The sequence below is a fragment of the Mchenga conophoros genome, linkage group LG19, assembly GCF_057382185.1.
Source record: "Mchenga conophoros isolate Kocher_MC1m ecotype Shallow Benthic linkage group LG19, M_conophoros_male_GT1.1, whole genome shotgun sequence".
Lineage (NCBI taxonomy): Eukaryota > Metazoa > Chordata > Actinopteri > Cichliformes > Cichlidae > Mchenga > Mchenga conophoros.
The window spans coordinates 22,202,781-22,226,182 of record NC_140544.1 but is presented as its reverse complement, the minus strand read 5'-3'; the positions used below and the strand labels follow the sequence as shown (position 1 = coordinate 22,226,182).

The following is a 23,402-nucleotide window of genomic DNA, read 5'->3' as shown; positions in this document are numbered from 1 at the left end:
GACTAATAAAGGAAGAAAGTAAATCCATCTAATTTTTTATAACACAAACTGGGGAAAATTTTCTAACCTGTGGCTATGCCATCAAATAGTGAAAGGACACGAATGGGCTTCCTCTTCTCCGCCATGACTGGGGCGTAAAGCTTTGGTGGATCCTGAAATTATTGGCAGAGGGGGCAACAGTGAGACACAAAGGAGACAGACTCCTCAGTCACATGGTGATTGAGATTTATGGCCTAGAGGTCAATTACTTACAAAATCTTGATCGTGATTATTTGCAAAGAAGTGCTGGAGACGGCTGGGCCAATCGCTACGACGCTCCAGCAGACCAAACACACCCTTCTGACCGCACATGTAGCAGTTCCATGGGTCTTCTTTGATGGCAGCGTGAGCGGCTCCTTGACCAACAAGAAGGTCCACGCACTCCACACAGAAGCACCTGCGCCAAGGACAAGGACATTTACTTCTAAAATGATAACTAACCCTACCTATTAAAAGCAGTCACAGTGTTAAGTACAGTAAGCGACTAAGTGACTAAATGTGGTAGACTGCATGTTTTCCATTAGAAGACCAAAATAAACTATTAACTGTTTAAAATGGTCTTGATCTGAGAATGAAAATGCAGGAAATGTAACGTGCAAGTAGGGTTGCCAACCGTCCCTTAAAAAACGGAATCGTCCCGTATTTAGAAACAAAAGTACACGTCCCGTATTGAGCTAATAAGGGACGCACTTTGTCCCGTAATACAGTGAGAATCAAAAGTAGTCTATAAATGTTAATGGAATTAACGCTTTGTTTGAAAACATAATTCCCAGCCCCTCTCCTGCTTTGTGACCAATGAGCTGACAGCACACTTATGACAATTCGAGTATGACAATTCAGATTACTGCTCATCTCATTGGTCGAGGAAAGGTCGCTTGCGGAGAAAATACCGGAAGACAACAGATGACCACAACAACAAGCATGGCCAACAGGGAAACAAATGCCAACACTGCAGTGCAAGTCTCGGACGACAGTACACCTAAAGCTGGGCAAACACTGTGCGATTTTTTCAGTCGCGTTATTCAGCTCCTGCTCAAACTGCACGATTGACTCGCAGGGGTTAGAAGTTCATAGGTCACGATGCAGGGTCTCACACTATACGACCCGATACTCTGATGCGACCTGAGTGCTCACACTGTGCCTCCATAAAATGAAGGTTATAACAGAAAATCTGTCGCTCGCTCTCCCTCTCTCTGTCTTTCACTCACACAGACACACCACCACCATCAACTTTGCTAAATTGCTAATGAAAAACATTGATCAGGCAGCTGTGATTGAGCAGCAATGTAAATCCAACTATTTTCACAGTTGTTGTGGTCGTGATAATTTTGTGAGGCCACATCGAAAAGGCTCGGATGAGCTTTCCAAAGTTCTACAAGTTGTGCCTCCATCGCTTGTGTCCAGATCACACGCTGCACAGCTGTGCTGCTCCACCTTTTTCACCGACGTTTACGTGTTTGCGCGTGAGCAGTGGTCGTGAGGTGTTAATCGTGTCTCGTTACCCCACGTATACTACACGATGCACGATGAAGGCCAAAATCGGGCCGATCGCCAAAACGGTCGCACGACTCAAAAATCGGCTCAAAATGGGCCAAAAATCGCACAGTGTAAGCCCAGCATTAGAGCAGCAATGTTTGTTCGCTCAGAGAAAGAAAAAAAAAGGCTGCAAAAGTACAGGGAGGAATGGGAAAAGGAAAACACCTGGCTGGAAAAGTGCACGATAACACCTTTAAAGCGCACTGCACTGTGTGCTGGCGCACTTTTTCCATAGGCATGCTTCTAGTGGTGGGCACATGAAGAACAAGAGGGGCATGAAAGCTCGGGGAACCCTTAACCAATTTCTTGTCCACCAGGCCACAGCAGAAGCAGATATGGTATGCAAACACTGGTTTGTTTTTTTTAAACCTTCTGGTTAAGGTTAATATGGGCATGTGCAGTGAATATCAGCGCTATGTGGCCAGAAGTGTGATAATATAATTTATTTTGTGTAATAAACTGCAAGGATAGATGATTACAACAAATAGATGACTAATACATAAAAGTAATACATAGATTAATAATGATGATGAGTTAAGATGCGTAATCATGGGAACAAGCAGGTTTACAAACAGAAGCAGCTGATTAGCATTAGAAAAGCTGAAATAATACCTCAACTGAAGCCAATTGTACTAAATGCACTATATGTGCACAGTTACAAGAATATTTTTCATTCTATTGCTTTCTATTAATTTATATAATTTTAAGTTAAGCAGGACAGAGTTCTTTTAAAGAAAGATTTACTTATATTCTCAAAAGTTAAGCATGACAGGCTTCTGTTTAAGAAAGAGACCTGTTTTACTGTGTTAATGTTGTCATTTTGAGCTAAAAATAAATGGCTAAATGATCATTTGTTTCCCATATGGTCATATCACAAAGAATATGCATCTGCTTAAATCAAATTCAAGTCAAATGGTTAAAAAATAATTTCACACACAAAAAAAAAGAGCTACCACACTGGGAAGGGTGAAGACAACTGGGTTGCCCGGCCCTGGCCACGAGGTGTCCCTTATTTATTTTTCAGGGAGTTGGCAACCCTACGTGCAAGTGAAAAAACTTCTGCATCTTTGATGGGGTTTACCAAGGTTGTCTAAAAGGCCCCAAAGTTCATAGGATAACTATATTTGAATTCTTATACAGGTGTTTGTAAGTTTATATACAAGTTTATATGCTGTTCATTTAGCATTTAACCTTCTGTTAGTTTGAGCCAGCCCACCGTCTGGTGATGTCATATAGTTAGTAAGGTGGGCAGTTTTAGTGTCGGATGAGCAGTGTTGGTCAGGTGGGGGTGCACTGATTCCTGTGGGATATGATGTGTGCGTGAATGGTAAGTGATTATTAACCTGTGTTGCATTTTGCTTTATTTGTGTTGATACTGTGATATATTTACCATTTAGGAGCTAATGTAGTTCATAATTGGAGCGGTATAGGCCACGCACGCAATGCGGGAGTTCACCCTCATTTCACATGCTAATTGATGTCAGTTACTTCGTCCTGGTTTGGCTTTAGTTTGCCACATGTACGATCCTCAATATGTTTCTAACGTAATTCATGTGTTATCAGAGCTTCCCTGTATGGTATATGTGGTGCTCGTGATTCTTTAATTTAAAATACGGAGTTTATAGCGGATAATTTGTTCAGAGTACCGCTTAAATGCCGAGCGTAGTTCGACCGGAAGTACCATGTTCCTACTTCCCCTTCGCAATAAAAGCATTACGGCGGATTATAACGGAGAAGCCTTTATTTTCTACAGCTACCGGAAGTAGTTCCTCTGTACTGACGTTAACTTAACCTCGCAGTAATGCTATTTAGCTGGCATAGTGTAAGCAGTAGAAGTGTACTACATTGCTCTGCTCATTTAAAGGATAGATTTATGTAGAGATACATCTTTTTGTGTTTAGCATTACTGCCTTACACTACTGTGCTCTTTTCTTTATGTATGGTTATGTTAACTATATTGTATTATGCATATATCTGGATATGTCACTTATCTCTTCACCTTATTTATCACTTATTTGTATTATGTACTTCTTTAGTAGAAAACCACACACACACACACACACACACACACACACACACACACACACACACACACACACACACACGATTACAGCCACAGGAATTGAGCTGTGAAGGAAATAAACTTCCTCAAACCAAACCGTAAGCTTTTTTTTCCATGCTCTGGGAGAATTGGTGAAGTGGTGTTCTGGCTGACACACCAGGGTGACCGTAGTGCTAAGGAGTGAATCAGTGCCATAACCGTGTCTATCCCTGATACCTCCACTACACAGGTTATTTGCATTTTTAGGAAAAATCGTTTAAAAAAAAACCTCAACAAATAAGTCTGTTAAGTCTTTCGTTTGTGCCAGTAGGACTGTAAGGAGAAATGTTTGGTCTAGCAGTAATGGTTTAACTAGAAGAGGAACAGGAAGTTGTGACTGAAAGAGCCCCACACACACAGAAGACAGAGTGGTACAATGCCTCTGTTGAAAATTTGATTGCCAGGGTAATTATTAGCCAACAGCAAAGCCAGATGCATCTGGCATAGTTTACTACCAGATTAGAAAGGAATACAGAGGATGGTCCATAAAAGATTAAATATCCAGTGAGCAGCAGTTCTCTGGGTAAAGATGCCTTGTTGATATCAGAGGTCAAAGGAGAACAGCCAGACTGCTTCACACTAATAGGAAACCAACTGTTACTCATATAACCACTTGTTACAACCAAGGTATGCCGAAGAGCATCTTTCAACATGCGACACTTGAAACCTTGAAGGTTAATGGGCTGGAGTGGTAGAAGACCACATCGCGTGCCACTTCTGTCAGCTAAGAACAGGAAAGTGACGCTCACCAAAATGGGAAACTAGATGACTGGAGAACTGTTGCCTGGTCTGATGAGTCTCAATTTCTTCTGCTACGTTCAGATGGTAAGGTCAGAATTTGGTCTTAACACTATAGCCAGTTTGATTACTCTTGCTGACCTCATCCACCCCCTTTATGATCACAGTGTACCCATCTTTTGATGTACCTTGATATAAAGAACAAATATTCTCAAAATTGCATCTTCAGCATCTTCACTGTATTCACATGGCCTCCAAAGTCACCAGCTATCAGTGTGTGTTTTATGACAGACAAATGTTGCCCTGGAGTCACCTGCTGTAATAAGAACAACCACAAAGGTGGTTTGAATACTTCATCAAGTAGGCAAGATACAAATCCAAATATTTACAGGCTGAGATCAAAAAGAAAATCAACCAATGAGTACCAAGGACTCGTATGAGGGGGTTTGCTGACCGTAATGATCGTAGGAGAACATCTGTGTCCTTCAAATAAAATTATACAATATGAACATGACCGACATGTCTCTCTTCTCTAAATCAGTTTATCAGTCATAGGCAGAGATGGGCAGTAACGCGTTACTTGTAATGTGTTACTGTAATCTGATTACTTTTTTCAGGTAACGAGTAAAGTAAGGGATTACTATTGCGAAAACGGTAATTAGATTACCGTTACTTTCCCGTAGGAACGCTGCGTTACTAAAACCGTGATTTTTTTGCCAGAATGTCTCATGACAGTGACGTAAGCAAGTGCGACGTTCGTGACAACAGCTGTGTGCAGATCAACAATGGATCATATATCGAATGCAGGAGAGAGTATGAGTGTGCAGCGTTTAAAGCGTGGAAGTACTGACCTTATTTTGAGTTTAATTCCATAAAAAGTGACAAAAACATTAGCGTCCGTTGTGCCTGGGAAGAAAACTTCTCTTTATAGCGAAAAAAGCCCCTAAACTTCCAAGCAAGCACCAAGTACGCTGAGAAACTCGCGGATTCTTCAACTGACCGCCGCGGCACACCTGCACCAGGGTAAACCTCCGCCTACGCTACTCCTGCTTTACAGGTGAAAATAGAGCAACAGGACCGCTAGTCTTTGATGTTATTTATTTTCTGCTGTGTTTTACTTGCATCTATTTGAAAGACTGAGTGTAAACACAAAAAAAATATATTTTATGTGCTGGAATGTGCAGAAAATAAGTTTAAATGTTAAGCAAATTTCTTCCAGTCAGAGACTGTTGCATATAATTAAATTTTTGCTTGATGCATAAAGTTAAAAGATTAAAACTGATAAAACAAGTTAAAAACAAGAGACTTTTCCATTTGATTACATTTTGTATGATGGATTATGCAGAAAAAGTAGAAATGGGCTGAAAGATCTATCACTTTATCACCTATTCAGGTTGTAAATCGTGTTTTTAAAAAGTAACTAAGTAACTAAGTAATTAATTACTTTTGAAAAAGTAATCAGTAAAGTAACGGGATTACTTTTTGGGGGAAGTAATCGGTAATTAGTTACTGATTACTTTTTTCAAGTAACTTGACCAACACTGGTCATAGGTCAAGAAAAGGTGCACAGTTTCATTATCACTCTTTGTTTTGTATTTAAAAGGTGTAGATAAAAAGGTTTTTAATAGGGTTTGTGGGTTTTGAGAAGCAGCAAGTTATCGTTAACACTGTCATCCAAATGTCAAACGCCACCATCCAAAAATAGCATTGTTTGTGATCAGTCCAGCATGCCTCTGACAAAGCTCAATCTGTTCTCAATGGTATTTTTCTAGACTTCAATCTAACTGTGTGAGAACACCAGTCTGTTTCTTTATGTTTAACAATGCTCTATTCAACAGAAATACAGTGCAACCACACTTTATAAAATATTTGCTATCAGCAAGTTCTCCACTGGGCTGCCACGATGTTGCCTTACATCACTGCTACGAGATTAGTGACCCATCACAAAGCCTTTATTGTGCATCCAATATGAGCAGTGAACGCACAATCCTGCTATCTGTGCTGGAAAAACAACTGTAAATTTAGAGGCAAGTACTGTCCTATTCAAAAATAAAAAATATTGCTGTTATTTGCTACACAGCTTCACAATGTTCTTTATTAAGCAATAATTTTATGAGTATTTTTTATGACAAAGAGATTTGAGAACAAGTCAATTGGCTGATTATCCTGTAATAAAGGTGTGAAGAAAGCATATGAGAATTTTGCAAAGATTGCAAGTTTTTTTTAAAGACCCTTTCATACTCTACTAACAGTAGATTTAGGTTATGGAAGGTCAGTTTATTTTTAGTTTCTTGTTCTTAGCTCACAGGAGTGCCACTTGGTGTGGTCTTCTGCTGCTGTAGGCTTCTAATGCTTCAAGGTTTGACGTGTTGCAAATTTAGAGATGCTCTTCTACATACCTCGGTTGTAATGAGCAGTTATTTCAGTTACTGTTGCCTTTCTGTCAACTTTGCACCAAGAAAATCCCTCATAGCTATGGTTTTAAAAATCCAACTGTTGTCTTGACCACTTAGCATATCAAAACTATAAAAAAGGCTGTGCTCAGGTCAGGTAATGTGTAGCTGTATATGTAGACTAAATCTAGTTCTACCAGACTCCATGCACATCCATGTAATTGCAACACAGGCTCTCATGGTAGAAACCTTACCGACAACAATTGTTGTTCCCACACATGAGCACCTCTCGTCCCCCGCAGCAGATAGTGCAGTATGACTGGTAGCCGTCGTCGTCGTATTGATAAGCACATTCTAGGAAGCAGTTCTGCAAAAAATATCCAAAATATACTCTAAGACACGGGGTCACATCAGTTGCTGCTTAAAATATGTGTTGTTTATTAGGAGCTTTGAAATTTGCTGTGACTTTTAATAACACCCTAGTTGAGTCCAAGTCTAAGCCTTTATCGCAGCTTACCTTGCAACTCTGACACATTCCTCCAGCAAAAAGAGGGTGCTCAAGGCTAACATTCAGACTTCCACAGGAGATACAGATGTCTGCAGTAAGAGAAACACCGTGTTAGTATTTAACAGGCAGAGCTCTGAGAGGAGTGAGCACCCAGAACTCACACCTCTGTGAAACAATTTGAATATCTATGAGATACAGTTGTGGTCAGAAGTTTCCATACGCTCATCATGGGACACGAAGGGTAATTTGTACTTTTAATGATTTCCTGTTATTTTTCCAGAGTGGGATGATTGTACAGCATACATCTTTGCACTAGTTTTAATTTATTTTGGATTTTCTCTTATCTAAACATGGTCAGAAGTATAAATCTTTGAATAACTGGTGCTGAAGGTTCTGCAATGTCTTTTAACTTGACAAGGCCTGTTAGCTTCTCATTAGTGATCATGACTGGTAGTTTCTCTTTGCCAGCATTACAGAGGATAGGCAACAACACCAAGAAGCATGCTTAGAGTAGTAAGGGTGAGTGTTTCAACCTAGAAACACTTCGCTATCCAGCTGTTAGGTAATTGTCAAGCATGGTGGTAGCATCACCCAATCCTTTAACTTCACCTCAAATCAACAGCTGGTTGAAGCTTTGATATAATTGGATGTCCCAGCTGGGCAACGATCCCATATACACATCAAAACTGATTTTAAAATGAATAAAGCAGGCTAAAATTAAGCTTCTGGAATGGCCTTCCCAAGGCTTCAACCTGAACCTTATTGAAAATGTGTGTACTATGTACCAGAAAACCAACAAATTTAAATTAATTCTGTCAATACCACCTAGAAGACCAGTCAGATATACAGCCATAATTATTCCAGAAGCTTGCTGATGGCTCAGAAGGGTTGAGCTGCAACTTGCTAAGAGAGACTGAATGAAATGTATGTTTGAGCCCCAAATTATTATTCATGACCATAAGTGTGTGTAAACATTGACCACAACTGTAGGTCTAGATCTAGTTAGTTTAGCTATCAGGTTATGAGAAAACAAACAAAGCTGCTAATAAGGTAGATGAAATTACAGAAAACCCATTTCCTCCTTTTTACTCATTGTTATTTTGTGAACACAGATGCATGCATATAATCGGCTTTGCCCGTCAACAACAGGTACAAATAAGAGGTGTGTCGGTGCCTCCTGAGAGGCCCTTCGGTGTTGCTACAAGCAAGAGCACACAGAGAACATTTCACTTACCCTCTAAGCTGCGGCACTTTTGTCTCACTTCATAAACAAGTCGCTCTGACACAGAGAAATGAAGAATCTGTGTTAGTTCCTTCATTTTTTTTTAGAAGTAAATTCAAAAAAATATAGGAAAAAATAAATAAAACTAAAATTTAAGATGGTATCACGCAAATAAAACTTCTTCGCCAAACATGTCAGAAACCACTTAAAGTATCAGTCATCATGATAATCCCTGACAGCACAAATGCTTTCATGATATATAAAGAAATAATGTAACAAACAGATCATTTGATGGGTCAGTCAAAATACACATTTGGTTATGTTATTGTTGGAGTTTCCTCTGTTTTCCTTGTATTACTATGGGATCTTTATTTTACATTATAAAGCACCTTAAGGCAACTGTTGTTGTGATTTGACACTGTGATTACACTTCTTTTCTTCTTTTGTCATTTGGAAGAGACGGAGGATGAGTAATACTTGTAATAAAGACAGGGCACTGTCTTTCTAGATAGCATCTATTTATTGTCTTTAGAGCAACCTGAATCTTTTTGCCTTCTCACGTCACTTGCTAATGGATCTCTTGTCCATACCTTACCTCCCAGACCACTATAGTGATGTAAAACACCGCCGCAACCTCCTCAAGGAGCTGGACACAGAGTTCATGACTCCAATATAACCCAATAAATGAGGCACGTTACCTCGTGTTCTCTCATCAATGATGTCCTTGACCTTAGGTTTCTCTGCTGTGCTTTTGCGAGGCTTTTTGGCTGGAGGAGGTGTATAGGCTGCTGCTTCTGGCTCTACCCATATTTCAGGATAAACTTCTTTGTATGGGTTACGCTCCTCTGGGGTGCACAACAGAAGCAAAAAATTAATATTGCACCAAATGTTGCGGATGTTTTTAATTACCAAGTGTATAGAATACATCTGCTATGCCATTATATATAGCAATTTTTAACTCTTCCAGATGGGTCATAAATAGGGTTAAAATAGTGATGTCATCTTACCTTCTGGTGGCTCCAAGCCTTTGGGTCCAGTGGGCTGAAATCCTGTCATAGCCCACTCAATCATCTGCTTGTTTAACATTTCCACGGATTTTGAGGTCTCTGTCTCATCACTGTCAGGGCAGGCCATGAAGGCCTTTCCTGCCCGGCTGCTAGCCACCTACAAACACATTCAAAACGTTTTTCACCAAAAATGTATTCTTATTCTATGATATTTACAGTAAAGATCCTTTAGTCCCATTCAGTTTAATACTATGCCTAAAATGGGTGGATAATTTGAGAGGGCTCTGCCTGCGGGGCGTCTTGGATAATTTTGCTCTTGAATTTCTCATTGAGAGCACTTATTTTGAAATTACTTCTTCGTTTTTTTTGCATTTGGCTCTCCAAATTATGGTAATTGCAGAAACGTTTCTGCAATTTTCATAAAGCTTCTTAAACACCCTCTTCCTGAGATGCTCAAAAAGACTGGGGAACATGGAATAAAGTTACTTCTTATTCTATATCTGCAAAAAGACACAAAGACACAAACAAGATGTGCCATGTTAATATTCGTGGCCTTTCTAAAGAACCATTGCAGCTGCTTCAACCCTACTTCAAGTCTTTATGCTATGCCAAGCTAAGTGTCAGTAGGCTTTGGTTTAATGCCACAGCAGATATTGAAGTCTTTACATGAAAGATTGAAAACATGTAAAAAATATGAATGTCAGATACATTCGCTTTGTAAGTTTAAAGGTTTAACTACAACGAAAGCTGTGCCCTAAAATCTTCTCCCATGCTCACCTGTAAGACTTCGTAGATGGCTTTCCTGTACATGGGCTGCTTGTTGTAAGTTGGTTGGTGAAAGGCATTGTTAAAGGAACTTAAAGGCAATAGTTTCTCTACACAAACCTGTGAAAATACACATAAAAATAAACGATTGTTTACACCGCATGTTTAAAGGAATCGTGTTGAGGTAAAAAAAACTTTCCAGACATTGAGTTTTCTGTTTATATTCTAAAGGATCATCTGGCTGAGTAAATAAAACCAATAAGCTCATTATAAAGTCTGTGGCTGTCACTATAAACAGACGTCTGTTTTGCTTGAAGAAGAAAAAAAAAAAAGACCTAACAGCAATATTAATGTTGGCTCTAAAGACTCACCACTGAGAATTTTCCATCTCCAAACCACATGACCCATCTGGTTCCCTCAGCAGCTCTGCTACGTCCCGTCATCCACCAGGATACGATGCGGCCTGGCCACCAAGAGAATCCTCGGAGCTTCCCCCAAACCAGCTCGCCGATGCCAAAACCACGACCGTCCTGCAGCCAAAAGAAAAGACAAATCATCCCCTCTGCTATGACTTGTGGGCAGAGTTGTGAAACCTTTTTTCAACAGCCTGTCTAGGGATATTTTTTACTTTTTGGATGGTTAGATCGCTTAGATAAAAAAGTTTATATGAAAATGGTGACCGTAGCAACATCACAAATCACCTTTTTTTTCTGAGAAAGCTAAACTCACTTTCCCATAAAATTAACAATGCTAGGGATTTTTATGTGGGAGAAAACTATGAAAAAAGTACAGCTTATGAAAATAGGTTGAATAATTGCCGAATTAAGTAATTGATTTACACATATCTACTCCAAATAACCGTTAAATTAGTGCATATTTAAAAACCTGTCATTTATTTGAATGCTTCGTTTGCCCTTTAAAGTTTGCAGATGTCACAATCAGAATTCTTAACAATCCCAGAAGAAATTATGTAAATATCTGAAATGAATACATTCCCAGAACGTGACCGGCTACCTTGCATGATAAAGATGAACCCTCACCGTCAACTGGATCCTTTATCCAGTACAGACTAGCTTACAACCAGACACGAGTCAGTGGGAAACCCAAAATGATCTTACCTCATACTCAGACTCAGTGTCTGGAGTCTTGGGGGATGTCTTGTCTTCTCCTTCGATGGCGACAGGCTCTGGGGTCGTGGCCACAGTGGGGGAAGCTGGGTCAGTAGGCTGTTGCTGCTGTTGCTGCTGCTGAGGTGGCTGCTGATGTTGCAGATGTTGCTGTTGCTGTGGCAGCACCAGCGGTGATTGCTGTTGATACTGAGGCTGTGACTGAGACTTAGTGTGTGGCTGCGGCTGCAGCTGCAGCTGCTGCTGCGGCTGCTGCTTTGAAGGCTGTGGGTGTTTGATTATTGAGACCTCTTCATTCCGGGTCTCTGTTTCATTATCCTCGTGATCCTTCATCGCGTTCATTGCTGACATTTGTTTGGCCTTTTTCTCTGCCTGAAACAAAGCCAAGTGATAACAGAGATGAGGACATGATGCGTGCAGTCACTGAGTTTAAGTAAGTTTAAGCTAGATATCAAGATATCAGGAATTTACACTATTAGAGGATTTAAAAAAATATAATTTACAAAAAATATGTATAAATGTGACCAAATCAGACATAGCTGTTTGTATATTAATACAAACAGCTGAAGAATAACTGTGAAAAAAGAAGAAAAAGAAGCCACTTGTGATGAAGCTAACCAGTAAGAGCACAAAGCTGCACTTTCTGGATTGGCCATTTGAGGCTGGCTCCAACAGCAACTCAATAACCATACCCTCCCATGTTAAAACATGGTTTTGGTATTTATAGAAAAATTACTGCCTTCACACCAGCTGTGCAGGATCTGATTTGTTAACACCTCCGTTTTAAATATTATTAAGCCTTAAAATTACAGGTGGACGGAGCTGTAACAGCTAGCTATGTTCCAGACTTCATCTGCATCTCTCATTTTGTGTCTTTTCATGCAACTGTGTAGGGGTGGGCGGTAGAAACGGTATATGGTAGAAACGATATAAATTTGGCCAGCAGTAGATTTTTACTATACCGCTCTACCGCAATAGCACATGTTGATGGTGTCATTATCAAGCTGCGCCTGGTTGCAGCGGCTGCAAACAACATCATCTAACATTGGGTAGGATGTTTTTTCAGGTAGGATGGATTCCCAGAACACCGGGCGACAGTAATAGCAAAGAGACAAAGCACTTCTGGAATATGAGGAAAGTCAAAAACTGCGCTTCCTCCACTTCCCTACCATTGATTCATTAATGCCGAATTCCCTCGCAGCTGCTCTATTCCCATGTTGTTGCTGTATATTAATGACTAACCTCGTATTGTGGATGGATTATCTTAGTTGTTCTCCTGACTGAAGTTTGGTCCGTTTATAGCATCCTGCTATGCAATTGCATTTGTCCCTAACCAGCAGAACCCTCACGTTAACTTTTATCGAGTGGAAAAAAGTTAACGTTCATCCTTCAGCTTCACTGTGCTAATGTTATGCTAACATAGCTGTTTTGCTAGCAATCACGTAGGACATTATTATATACCAGCTAGTCCAACTTCAGTAACCCTACAAACGTCACTGCTTAGTTTTCTGTCCTCATTTATGTTGGAAGTGATAGCAGAGCTGTACGTTTGAATTTCTTCAGATATCTCTCAGTCAGAACATGGCATGTCATGTTTAGGTGGAAACCAGCGAGCTAACTTCCTGCTAACTTCTAACTCCGTTGAATTTAATAAATTCTGTTTTCATGGATGCCTGGATGTTAAACTTAATTGTTACAACTGGTAAAGCAGCAACGCTGATCATTTTATTAAAGATGAAATAATTTAGACAGTTTTTAACTGTCAGTAATGCCGCAGTGTTCCTTTGACTTTGGGACCTGAAGCAGATGGAGTTTTGGACCCAGATTACCAGGCTCCTGACTACGGTAGCCGTAATGCTCCGAGGCGGTGTGGCTTCATAGCTTACCAAAGTCGTACTAAAGCATTTTTGACAGATTTTTGAGCGCCGTGTACCACATAAAATCTGTTTGAGGTCAGTAAGCACAACCAGAATTCATACATAAGGCACACTGTCGATTTTTGAGAAAATTAAAGGATTTTAAGTGTGCCTTATACTTTGTAAAATACATTATACAGAAGAAAAGAATATATCGCAATATATATCGTTACCGCACATGCTTCAAATTATACCATGATATGGATTTTAGGCCATATCTCCCAGCCCTACAACTGTGTGACAAATACTGACTTGCTGTGCAAATAATTGTACCTTTTCAAAAATTCTGAGCACCAGTTTTGGTGAGTGATACTTTGTTTATATGTTACTTGGCGCTAATTAGCAGCTGTCTTTTTCAGCATGGTAGCACTAGCTAATAACTTAACTAATACCCCACCAACTTGTCAAGATATGTAATGAAGCACAGGAAACCCAGGTACTTGCAAAAAAAAAAAAAAAAATCAGCCAAGCAATGATGAAACATCAAGATTTCAAATATTTGCTGTCTTAACTTCATTTACTACAATATTTCTCAAAACGCTGTGAAAAATCTAGCTTATTTGAACCAAATCCTCATATAACATACCTCTTGGCTATCAGAGCAGAAACCCCCACGCTTTGCAGCTAAACATGGGTGTGCGACCCTTTAGCCTGATAACACTGTGTGGTTTGTGTTTGATGGACAACCTACTGAAGTGTTAAACTGAAGCTTAATCATTTACCAACGTCCTTTATGTGAGTATTTATCAATTTGCAACATTCTTAAACCACAAAAATAGGCACAGTTTGACATTTTCAAGTTAAAAAATTAATTGAAAATAAACAAAGGTAGATAAATGATGTGTAACCTGTGCCTCACTTCTAGGCTGAGCTACTGTAATTCGTTATAATCAGGTTGCTTTAAAAACTCCTTGAAGAGCCTTCAGTTGATCCTGAACGCTGCAAGGGATGGATCAGGTGACACTGAACCCTTCTTTAGTAATGCTGCAACAGGCTTAGGCTGCTAGGGGGGGCTTCCTGTTGCTCATTCAGTCTGTTTTCAGTACCTCTGTTAATACATCACTAAATCACATTTAATCTTTATTAATTATTAAATATCTCTCCCATCATGAATCTTTTGTCCTGTCTTCCTCCTGTCATGCCCAACCGGTCACAGCAGATGGCTGCCCCTTCCTGATCCTGCTTGTGGTAAAGGTTTCCTCATGTTAGAAGAGTGTATTTCCTTCCTACTGTCACAAAGTGCTTGCTTATAGGGGGTGGTGTGATGTTTCTTTTTGTTTTTTGTTGTTTTGTTTTTTTTTTTGGGGGGGGGGGTCTTACTAACCTCAAGGAAATATAAACGCAATATATCAAAGAAGTAAAAAAAAATAAATAAATAAAAATGTAAAACTGCCAAAATGTCTGTGAAGGTTCTCAGTCATCCAGGTCATCGTAGTCAAAGGAGCTTGCAAAGAAAAGCGTCTGGACTTCTTTAAGTTGCTTGAAGACGTTTCACCTCTCATCCGAGAAGCAGTAAAACTGCCAACAACTTCTATGGACACAGTTTTTTACTCACAAGGGTAACAATTTGTTACGCAGCCCAGTCTTCCATAAATCTGGTCATGCATGAAATGCTTCCCTCAGATATAGATATAGCTGTACAGAGGCTGACGGATTTGAAGCTATTTAGCTATAGAACATAAGAGGCACGCCTCATTTCTGCTGTGTAAATGCAGAATGGTAGCCTTTGCAAACGCGTCTTTATCTCTGCGTGTGAGACCTATTCATCAGCAGCACTGAATACAATAACTCTATAGTGTACAGACCTGCAGTGTATCGTTCACTTGGTTTGTGGTACCTGACACTGAACCGCTAGGTCGATCAGAGAGGACGAGACACAGCCGGGACTTAAGCCTCTCACAGCAAATCCCCAACAGCTGCACTCATTCTGATGTCTCTCTCTCTCTCGCTCTCTCTCGCTCTCTCTCTCTCTCTCAAACACACACCCAGTAGGGCTGTACTGCGAACACGTGCTAACTTTCTTCTTCCTTTCTTTCTTTTCCTTTGTCACACACAGAATATATGCAGTACCATATGTAAACACGTGCTGGTCATACTATAGGCTCCACGTGAGAGCAGTGCTGCACAGCTGTGCTTACTTTTGCTCAAGTGTTTCTCAGGTTCTCATATCTCACTCAGAGGCTCTGTGGGAAGAGGAGGAAAAAAAGTCAAACAGCAGAGAGGCTGAGAGAGAGTATAGCACAACGCTCCGTCCTCTCCCCCAGTGTGACTAGTAAACAATAGTGCCTTTAAGGGGAGGTAGTGCCGAGCATGGGGAGGGGTGTCGGCGCAGAAGAGTAGAAACATGTGCTCTTCAATCAAGAGGCTCTGCTGTGGTTTATAAATATCTGTACTGTAGTGCGGGATGGATGGTTCAAAGCCCTCGGCCATATGTGTTAGGCCTCTTGGCTCCAGTACAAGAACACTGAAGTTAGTGTTCGAGAGCCCTGCGTGAATGTGCGGTTCCAGTTGGTAAAATACAAAAACTACCAAATGCCAGTTAAGCTGACATAGTTTGTGGTGGAATAATCCGTGTTGTTATGGGCAAGTGAGGAGGGCAGTCACTGGTGTAGCTGTGACGAAATGAGCTGACTTAAGACTAACTGGAAGGTTAGTTAGTCTTGGTTTAATGAATTAAACTGGCACAGTGAGTTTCTTCATATTTGTTGACTGGTAATTGCAGGTATACAGAGTTATCTGTAAAAGCCAATGAAGCACCTTTTTCCTGCATTCGTTTTTGTGTTTTTAGGACTCGGCTGTCTCCATGACTCCTTCTCCTCGGAGCCAATGAGAAAGTGACGCTGAAAATGCCAGTGGGGGGAGGAGAGAAAGTACAGTGGCTATAAGAACCAGATATTTGTCTTGCCCCCTTTTGGGGGCCTCACAGTGTGTGTGCAGCTCCACCAGCAAGACAGGCCCTCAGAGTCTAAAGGGGAAAATACGAAAGGAGGTAGCAGAGACACAATGCGGTCTTTATCACTTACACACGCCTGCCCGTCACTGACAGCTTAGAAATACCAGATACCAGAAATACCATATATCCGCTGTCACGCCGTGCTGAACAACAATACCAAAAATGACAGCAGACATACTGTAGTTGTAAAAACACTGCAAAATAAATGTGCTGAAAACAACTACACAATCCCCCTTCCCCCACCCTCCAAAAAACTATGTTAAATGTTCTAAAGTATCATGCAAGACTAAGCTTCCAGTGATCGTGGACTTTGTTATGAGCAGAGAGAAAACAGAAGCTCTGCAGGCCCCTGGCAGACTGTGGAGACATGTTGGGCGCACAATAAGGGATAATCAGACTTAGAGGCTGTGCTGCATGATACCCTGAGGGCTCAAGGGGTGACAGAGTGCACTGCAACGGAGGAAGAAAAAAAAGAGAAGTGATATTGGTCTCTGGGGTGTGCAGATGATACTTTACTATCAAATCTGGCAGCACTTGTTAACAAAAAGGTCACTTTTACTGCATAGCTGCAGTCAGCAACTGTCTATTATATGGTTATTAACTTTACAAGTTATAGACGTCTCAGTATTTACGGGTCAAAGATTTAAAAGTGCAGTTGCTGAGATGAAACAACACTGTGCATGTTAAAAATAATATGATCCAGCTACAAAGAGAAAATCAAATCTGATTACAGAGAGAAGCGTGTTAAAACTTCAAGAAAAAATGCCATTTAGTCAAAACAATCAGGTATCCTAAACATTAGACGAAATACACTGTCACAAAAATTACACTGAGCCTTTGAAACAACACAAAAGAGTGTGACCTTTGAATGCAGTAGTCTGTCATGCGCAACAGGCAGGGGAGGCACAGCGGGGACTCATTTGTGTGACTGTGTGATGGATAATGCAGTGAGATGTCTTTTCAGTGCAAAGACCTAAGCTTATCTGCTGAGCAGAACTGCAGCAAAATAATAAAAACTAAAGCCACAACAGGTGTAGTTAACTCCAAATGGAGAATAATCTGATCCTAAGCTTTGAAAAAGCTTTTAGCGTGGAAATACTTTGCAAAAATGCACAAATGTCAGGTTCAGCGGCTACTGCTTTCATTAGGCTGTTTTTAGCACTGATCCCTACAACATGAGTGTCCTCGGAAGAGGGGGTGCGGGGGGTCACATCGCCCAGAAAATACGTTTTAAAAAAGGCCATCTGTTTCTCATTGTATTACATCCCTTTAAGAGATAATTAGGAATTTTACAGAGCTACCCATGAATACATAAATCAACTTCTCCATTAATCCACAACTAGAGTTGTTAACAAAAAAAGCCACTTAAAATATTTCTAAGGGATTGAGTTTTTACAGTAATCTATGTTAGGAGTCAAACAGAACAAAGTGCACAAAGATAGGAAGAAAAGGGCTTCACTTCACACTTTTTCTAGGTGCATGTTATGTAAGGTGAAGGATACCGGCACTGAGGAAATAAAAAACAAACATTTTTTTCAAAAGTTAAATATACTTCACCTCTAAAAACAATGCTATTCTAACATTTCTAGCTGCTGCTCTGAAGCAGGAAATAGTTTGAGCAAGTATTCAACCCAGGGGAAAAAGTTTTTTTCATGCCAATCAACTTTTTCCCAAACACGGCTAAAGCTCCCTGCTCCCTCTTCCTTTTTAAAGAGACGTTTCCCTTTAAGCCGTGCAGAGCAGATGGTCCACAACAATTCTCGTGGAAATACCTGAAGTCAGCATATTCGCCTCGCTGTAAGCAGGCTAATCAGACATGCACACTATCCCCCTGTGTTATCAAACAAACAATGCAGTGCACATACCCATACACGCCAGCGTGCAACCCTCATAATCCAGTGTGGGGCTGAAGTTTTTTTTCCACCCCCACTCTTGGCGTAGGAGAGATCGCTTAAAAAAAGAAAGCATGAACATTTCTTTGTCTGGGAATTCAGGGTCAGGTGATTGCCGACAGGAACGCTGGTTGGCTAGAGAGGACTTGCAAAGTTTTGGCAAGGAGCCAAGAGGCTCTCTTGCAAGCAGGGTTGGAAATTTGCTGCAAACCTCATCTTCACCCTCATATCCATAGCACAGAGTTCATTTCCATAGCTGGGGGAGGGGTCCTTGGAAGAATGGAGCAGGGAAAAGGAGAGGGAGAGACCGAGAAGTCCACTGTAACACAGGGCAAATGAAACAAACAGGGATCCTGGAGAAAGTGCAAGACAGCCTTTCAACAACATATGGCCCCTGTTGCAGCAGAATGCAACAGCAAAGATCTTTGTAGCAAGAGCAGAACCAAAATTACGGGATATGAATCATATCAAGAAAGAGCTTTTATGTCAAAACAAATCACCCTTTTATGCAAATGAGTTCAAAGCTTGCAAAAAGCCAGATAAGAAAAGGATGGGGAAGGGGGGGGGAGCAGGTACATTCAAAATTTGCATCTTGCAAATCCCCATAAATCCCTGTCTTGTACAGCTACTTCTTCAAGAGTATCCACCTCTGTTTGGAAAATGTGAACTACCCACTTTGTATTTTATGACATTTCACTCGTAGGACTAATTTGGCAATATTTTCTCTCTGGAGACACTTTTACGGTCCCGAGGAGAGCAGAGGGAGAAGCGAGCAGCAGAAGAAATGGAAGACTCCCCATTATGTAACAGATGAAGGTAGGTGCCATCACATTACTATGAGGATTAAGTAAGCAATGTGGAGAATTTTACAATGATGAAGGATGATCTATCATCATTCACAGATGATAAATGTTCTAAAAAGAAAAATCAAGGATAAATATTTGCCAGAAGATAAAAGAGCAAGCTGTGTGATTGTTCTGAGTGTAGTTAATGGATATAAAATATTGTTTGAAGTGTGTTAACAGGTAGCACAGAGGTCTTCATAAAACCTGCGTAAAAATCCCCTCCTTTATTTGGAAGTGGCCACTGGTTCTGGCAAAAATAAGAAAAAAAGGAAGGCCAACTGTACCACAATGCAACATCATCCAACAGTAAAATTAGACAAGTGGAAATTCCTGGTTTGCAAATGCTGTTTGATTCAGCAAGAGTACTATCAGGGACCATAAAAACAGATCATATTTCTCCTATTTCAGCTTCTCTTTATTGGCTTCCTTCTAAATTCAGGAATGACTTTGAAATCCTTATTCTGACAAAGTCCTGAATCATTGGCCTCCAACATATTTTTTTGTATTAGAGCAGTTCACTCTCAGAGTGTAGACTAAAAGTAGAATGGGAGGCAGACCCTTCAGCTTTCAGGCACTTCACCTGTGGAACCTCCCAGTTTGCATTTGGTAAACAAGCATGCTCTCTAACTATCATATTTGATAAAGCTTAGAGTTAGCGCTGTACTCGGTGACCCTGGACCTTCCATTAATCTCCTAGAGACTGAATGGCGACCGCCTGGTCAGAAAAAATATATATGTAATTAATCAAAAAGATGATGACATGCAAAAAAATTTCTTACAACTGCTTTGGTTGCTAGTATTTCGCTGCAGTCGCCCATACAGAAGAGGTCAGCTTGTCTAAAAGCACTCCAACTACATGCTAAACCATAGGGAGTCTGTGAAGAGTGGAATGCAAACAATAAAAAGGAAACCATTTATTTTCACAGTAAAAGTTGCATCTTTTGAAGTGTGTTGGTTTCAGCAAAAAGGGACAACTTTTACTTGAATAGCAAAAGTTCTACTTTTGCACTTTGCAAAAGTAGAACCTTTTCAAGTTTTGCAACCACATGTTTGCAAATCCATGCAACCACAGCCACAGAAATCTGCTGCTGAACAAACCAATTAGGTTTTTGATGCAGCACCTTCTTTGCATCCAATCTCACCCAGTAGCAGCCAGCAACCTCGAGGAACCACTCAGCAACCTGTCAGGGCATACACATTTTTCTCTACCGACTGGAGATTGGCAGGGGGTTGCCAACCTGTCTGAAGACCTGTGCGACTGAGGCCTTAGTTATGCTGCTACCAACTGAAGCTGCTGGGGGACTTCCCATGATGCACTGAGTGCTTCTTTTCGACTCATGATGCATTTACATGCCACTATAAAATCTACTTTCGGCAGCCCCATTATTCAATAGGGATTGCTACAGCTGGTTGCTCAGTATGTTTGATTTGGCAATACTGTCAGGGGGGCTTTACTTTAAAATACAAAACACCTTGAGGCGATTGTTGTTATGATTTAGTGCTACATATAGCTATATATACAAATTAAATTTACTCTGCAACTGTTGGGTTGAAAGATGAAATGATTGCTACTGTGATTACGTTTCAAAGCAGTAAAGTCGGCTGGTGTTTGTCCAGCAGAGGAACTCTGACTTTGTCTATAATACGTTCTGCAGTACAAATAGCAAAGTACACAGCACAGCTGCAGATGGTGGGCAGAGTCAAGCAGTGTCTTCACATCAAGTTGTTAACAACCTTACAAATACATTGCTAGAATTTTTTTAAGTGCATCTATAATACACTACTTTTTTCTATTTGACTGAATACACAGGAAGAAAATGGGTTAATATGCTGATAATTACTTTTTTTACTCCTGAATCCTTTCCCATTAAATTATGAACCCGTGCCATATATAAGCATCTGCGAAAGCTTTGAAAATACTACTCTTACAAGATCATCCTCACACTGGACTTCTTTAATTTTTAAACACCATTTCTTAAATCTAAACTTAGTCTGATCTAGCCAATTAAAAGTACATTCGATATTAACAAAGACAGAGGGAAAATCTGTCCTTAGGAGACTGCATTGGCTGGCTCAGCTTCAACACACCAAAAGCAGTCAGAATGATGCAAATCGAAATGTAACACATTTTCATCCAGGAGGCATGAATCATATCAACACACCAAACGAATGCTATTTACACAGCTGTGTGTGATTTCTTCTCTGCAAATGCAAGACACAAGAACTAAGCCAGGAGACACAGGAGCCTACTGAGCCAGAAAGGCCTGGAAATCCACTGAAATAAATGGTACCTTCATGAGATATCAAATGACCCATCAAATACACTTGGCAGAGCATGAATGCACTACGAGCTCTGTCTTTTACCCTGGCGGCTTTAGTCAACGCCTGTCACTCATCCTGCCGTCTGTGGTGGCTGGGACAGAGCTGGGGTACTCACCTCCATCTTCCACTTGGCCAGCAACTCCTCTCTGGTCCTCTTGCTAATGTAATAAGGGTCACCAGCCTGGAAGGTTATTCTGGGCATGGGCCTCTGACGAAGGCTGATCTCCCAACCAACTCCCCCTCGCAGCCTGCCTCGACCTCCCTGTTTAAGGCGTTAAAAAAAAAAGTTAGCTATTTGTTTTTGATTCTTCTTCTGAGAGTTTCTGTCATAAGGAAGCATCCAGATTTGTAGTAAAATGACTGATCTGTCGCTACAACCTGCAAATTAACAATTTAGGTAACAACTGGGTAATAATAAACTTAAGATGGGGTTAACTACATTGCTAAAAATATGATGTCTCGCATGCTGGTGATTGGTCAGGCAGGAAGAAATGATGTCACCATGTCTAACAGACTCAAGGCCAACAATACCGACTTATACAACAAGCTCCCAAGTGTATTTGATATTTCAAATTTATACACCATCAGGTACCATTTCTTTCATAAGTCCAAAGGCAAGAAAACAAATAGCCTCCACTTGTGTAATGGTGCTGATACAGTGTAGGCTTCTTTGCTCCATTTATGGGAAGGCATGTGGCAAAAGTTTAATGAGTAAGTTTAAAGGAATAGCTTCTCATTTTTGCCATGTTCAGTTCAGAACCCAACCGGTTTGACTTCTGGTTTGACACGAGCAAAGTAATTCACCCACTTCAATAAATGAAGCTACACTTCTGCAACGTGGGACAGTCACCTTAGCTACATTAACCAAAGAATAAAGACACAACAGGACAGAAATCTTACCTCAGTCTTTACCGCATCACTCCCATCCTCCTCCTTGTGCTCCACATCTAGAGAGAAGACAGTGACACAATGGATGGCCTGAATCATTCATAAGAGAGAGGGAGCTGGCATCGGCTTTCGCTGTATCAATGTTGAGCTTCAGTGAGCTCTCGTCCATCACTGAGCCATATTATACATATATTAATCTGACCCCCATAAATGACGTGTTTGATCAAATTAAAGTCAAGTTAATAAACTGCTGAAAGATACCATAGCCACTCTGAACATTCGGAGGGCCTGCCCAAATTATGATGAAGATGGAGGGTGGCCAGGATTACTTGCAAATGTTGTGTTTCTGACCTGATATCCCCCCTTCATGAGAAACACAGCTGGCTGCCATTAACATGGCCCCTCCCTAACTACTGAGAGTGAGTTTTGAAGGCCCCTTTCCACAGGTCACGTCTGTGACTCTGGGGCTGTATATAATCTCCCCGCCAATCTCCAAAGCCTGAAATGGATCGACACAGGATTCTCATTTCCCTGCAGTTGTCTTGTGTAGATGGAGATGTATGTAGTGAGGAGACACAATAGCCAGTGCTTGTCAACATTATTTTGGAAGGAAAAAAACAGCCTCCTATTTTGTGTATTAAAGCTGAGGAGTGAATAATTTACTTTGTACCTTAGCTGAGTACAATTTTGTCAAAGCTAAGTTTGGGCATTCAAAGATCACAGACTTCACAGCTAACAGGAGGGTTTCACCTCACAGTTCATTCAGTAGGAGTTTTTATTTTTATTTTATTTTTTTCTTAGTTTTAAAAGATTTATTTTCACATTTGGAACTGTTTTAATAAACCCCACTGAATCAATTTAATGGAAAAATAAAAAAGAATAAAAAGAAAACCTGACAGCTGAGGCCAGCTGGCTACAGTCCAAATGACATCTTAAATTATCCAAAAGATAACTGCAGTGTCATATCTTTGTCCACACATATAAACACACACACCTACACGCACACACGCACACTTACACAGTTACCTGCACACACCTGTTTAATAGACTTCTGTTTGATACGCCTTTCCAAGCCTATCTTTAGTTTTCCATTTTAAATATATTGTTTGGTTTTTTTTTTATTCCTTTCCACACTACACTCTTCATGATG

The 23,402-nt window shown here is 40.5% G+C and overlaps 1 protein-coding gene across 9 annotated transcripts in view; it reads right to left on the bottom strand.

Annotated features, from left to right (window-relative positions):
- dnmt3ab (DNA (cytosine-5-)-methyltransferase 3 alpha b) overlaps window positions 1-23,402 on the bottom strand; it is a 52,281-nt gene that overhangs the window by 10,851 nt on the left and 18,028 nt on the right. For 6 of the 9 annotated variants that reach the window (XM_085258317.1, XM_085258314.1, XM_085258319.1 and 3 more), the window contains exons 5-16: window positions 22,265-22,311; window positions 21,480-21,626; window positions 11,428-11,808; window positions 10,681-10,839; window positions 10,322-10,429; window positions 9,545-9,701; window positions 9,236-9,382; window positions 8,550-8,594; window positions 7,325-7,404; window positions 7,062-7,174; window positions 253-436; window positions 68-152 (exon numbers count right to left, since the gene is read on the bottom strand). In XM_085258317.1, the coding sequence (XP_085114443.1) occupies window positions 68-152; window positions 253-436; window positions 7,062-7,174; window positions 7,325-7,404; window positions 8,550-8,594; window positions 9,236-9,382; window positions 9,545-9,701; window positions 10,322-10,429; window positions 10,681-10,839; window positions 11,428-11,808; window positions 21,480-21,626; window positions 22,265-22,311 (1,653 nt within the window). The remainder of the gene's footprint in view (window positions 1-67; window positions 153-252; window positions 437-7,061; window positions 7,175-7,324; window positions 7,405-8,549; window positions 8,595-9,235; window positions 9,383-9,544; window positions 9,702-10,321; window positions 10,430-10,680; window positions 10,840-11,427; window positions 11,809-21,479; window positions 21,627-22,264; window positions 22,312-23,402) is intronic. The other 3 variants (XM_085258322.1, XM_085258321.1, XM_085258323.1) reach the window with 1 other exon arrangement.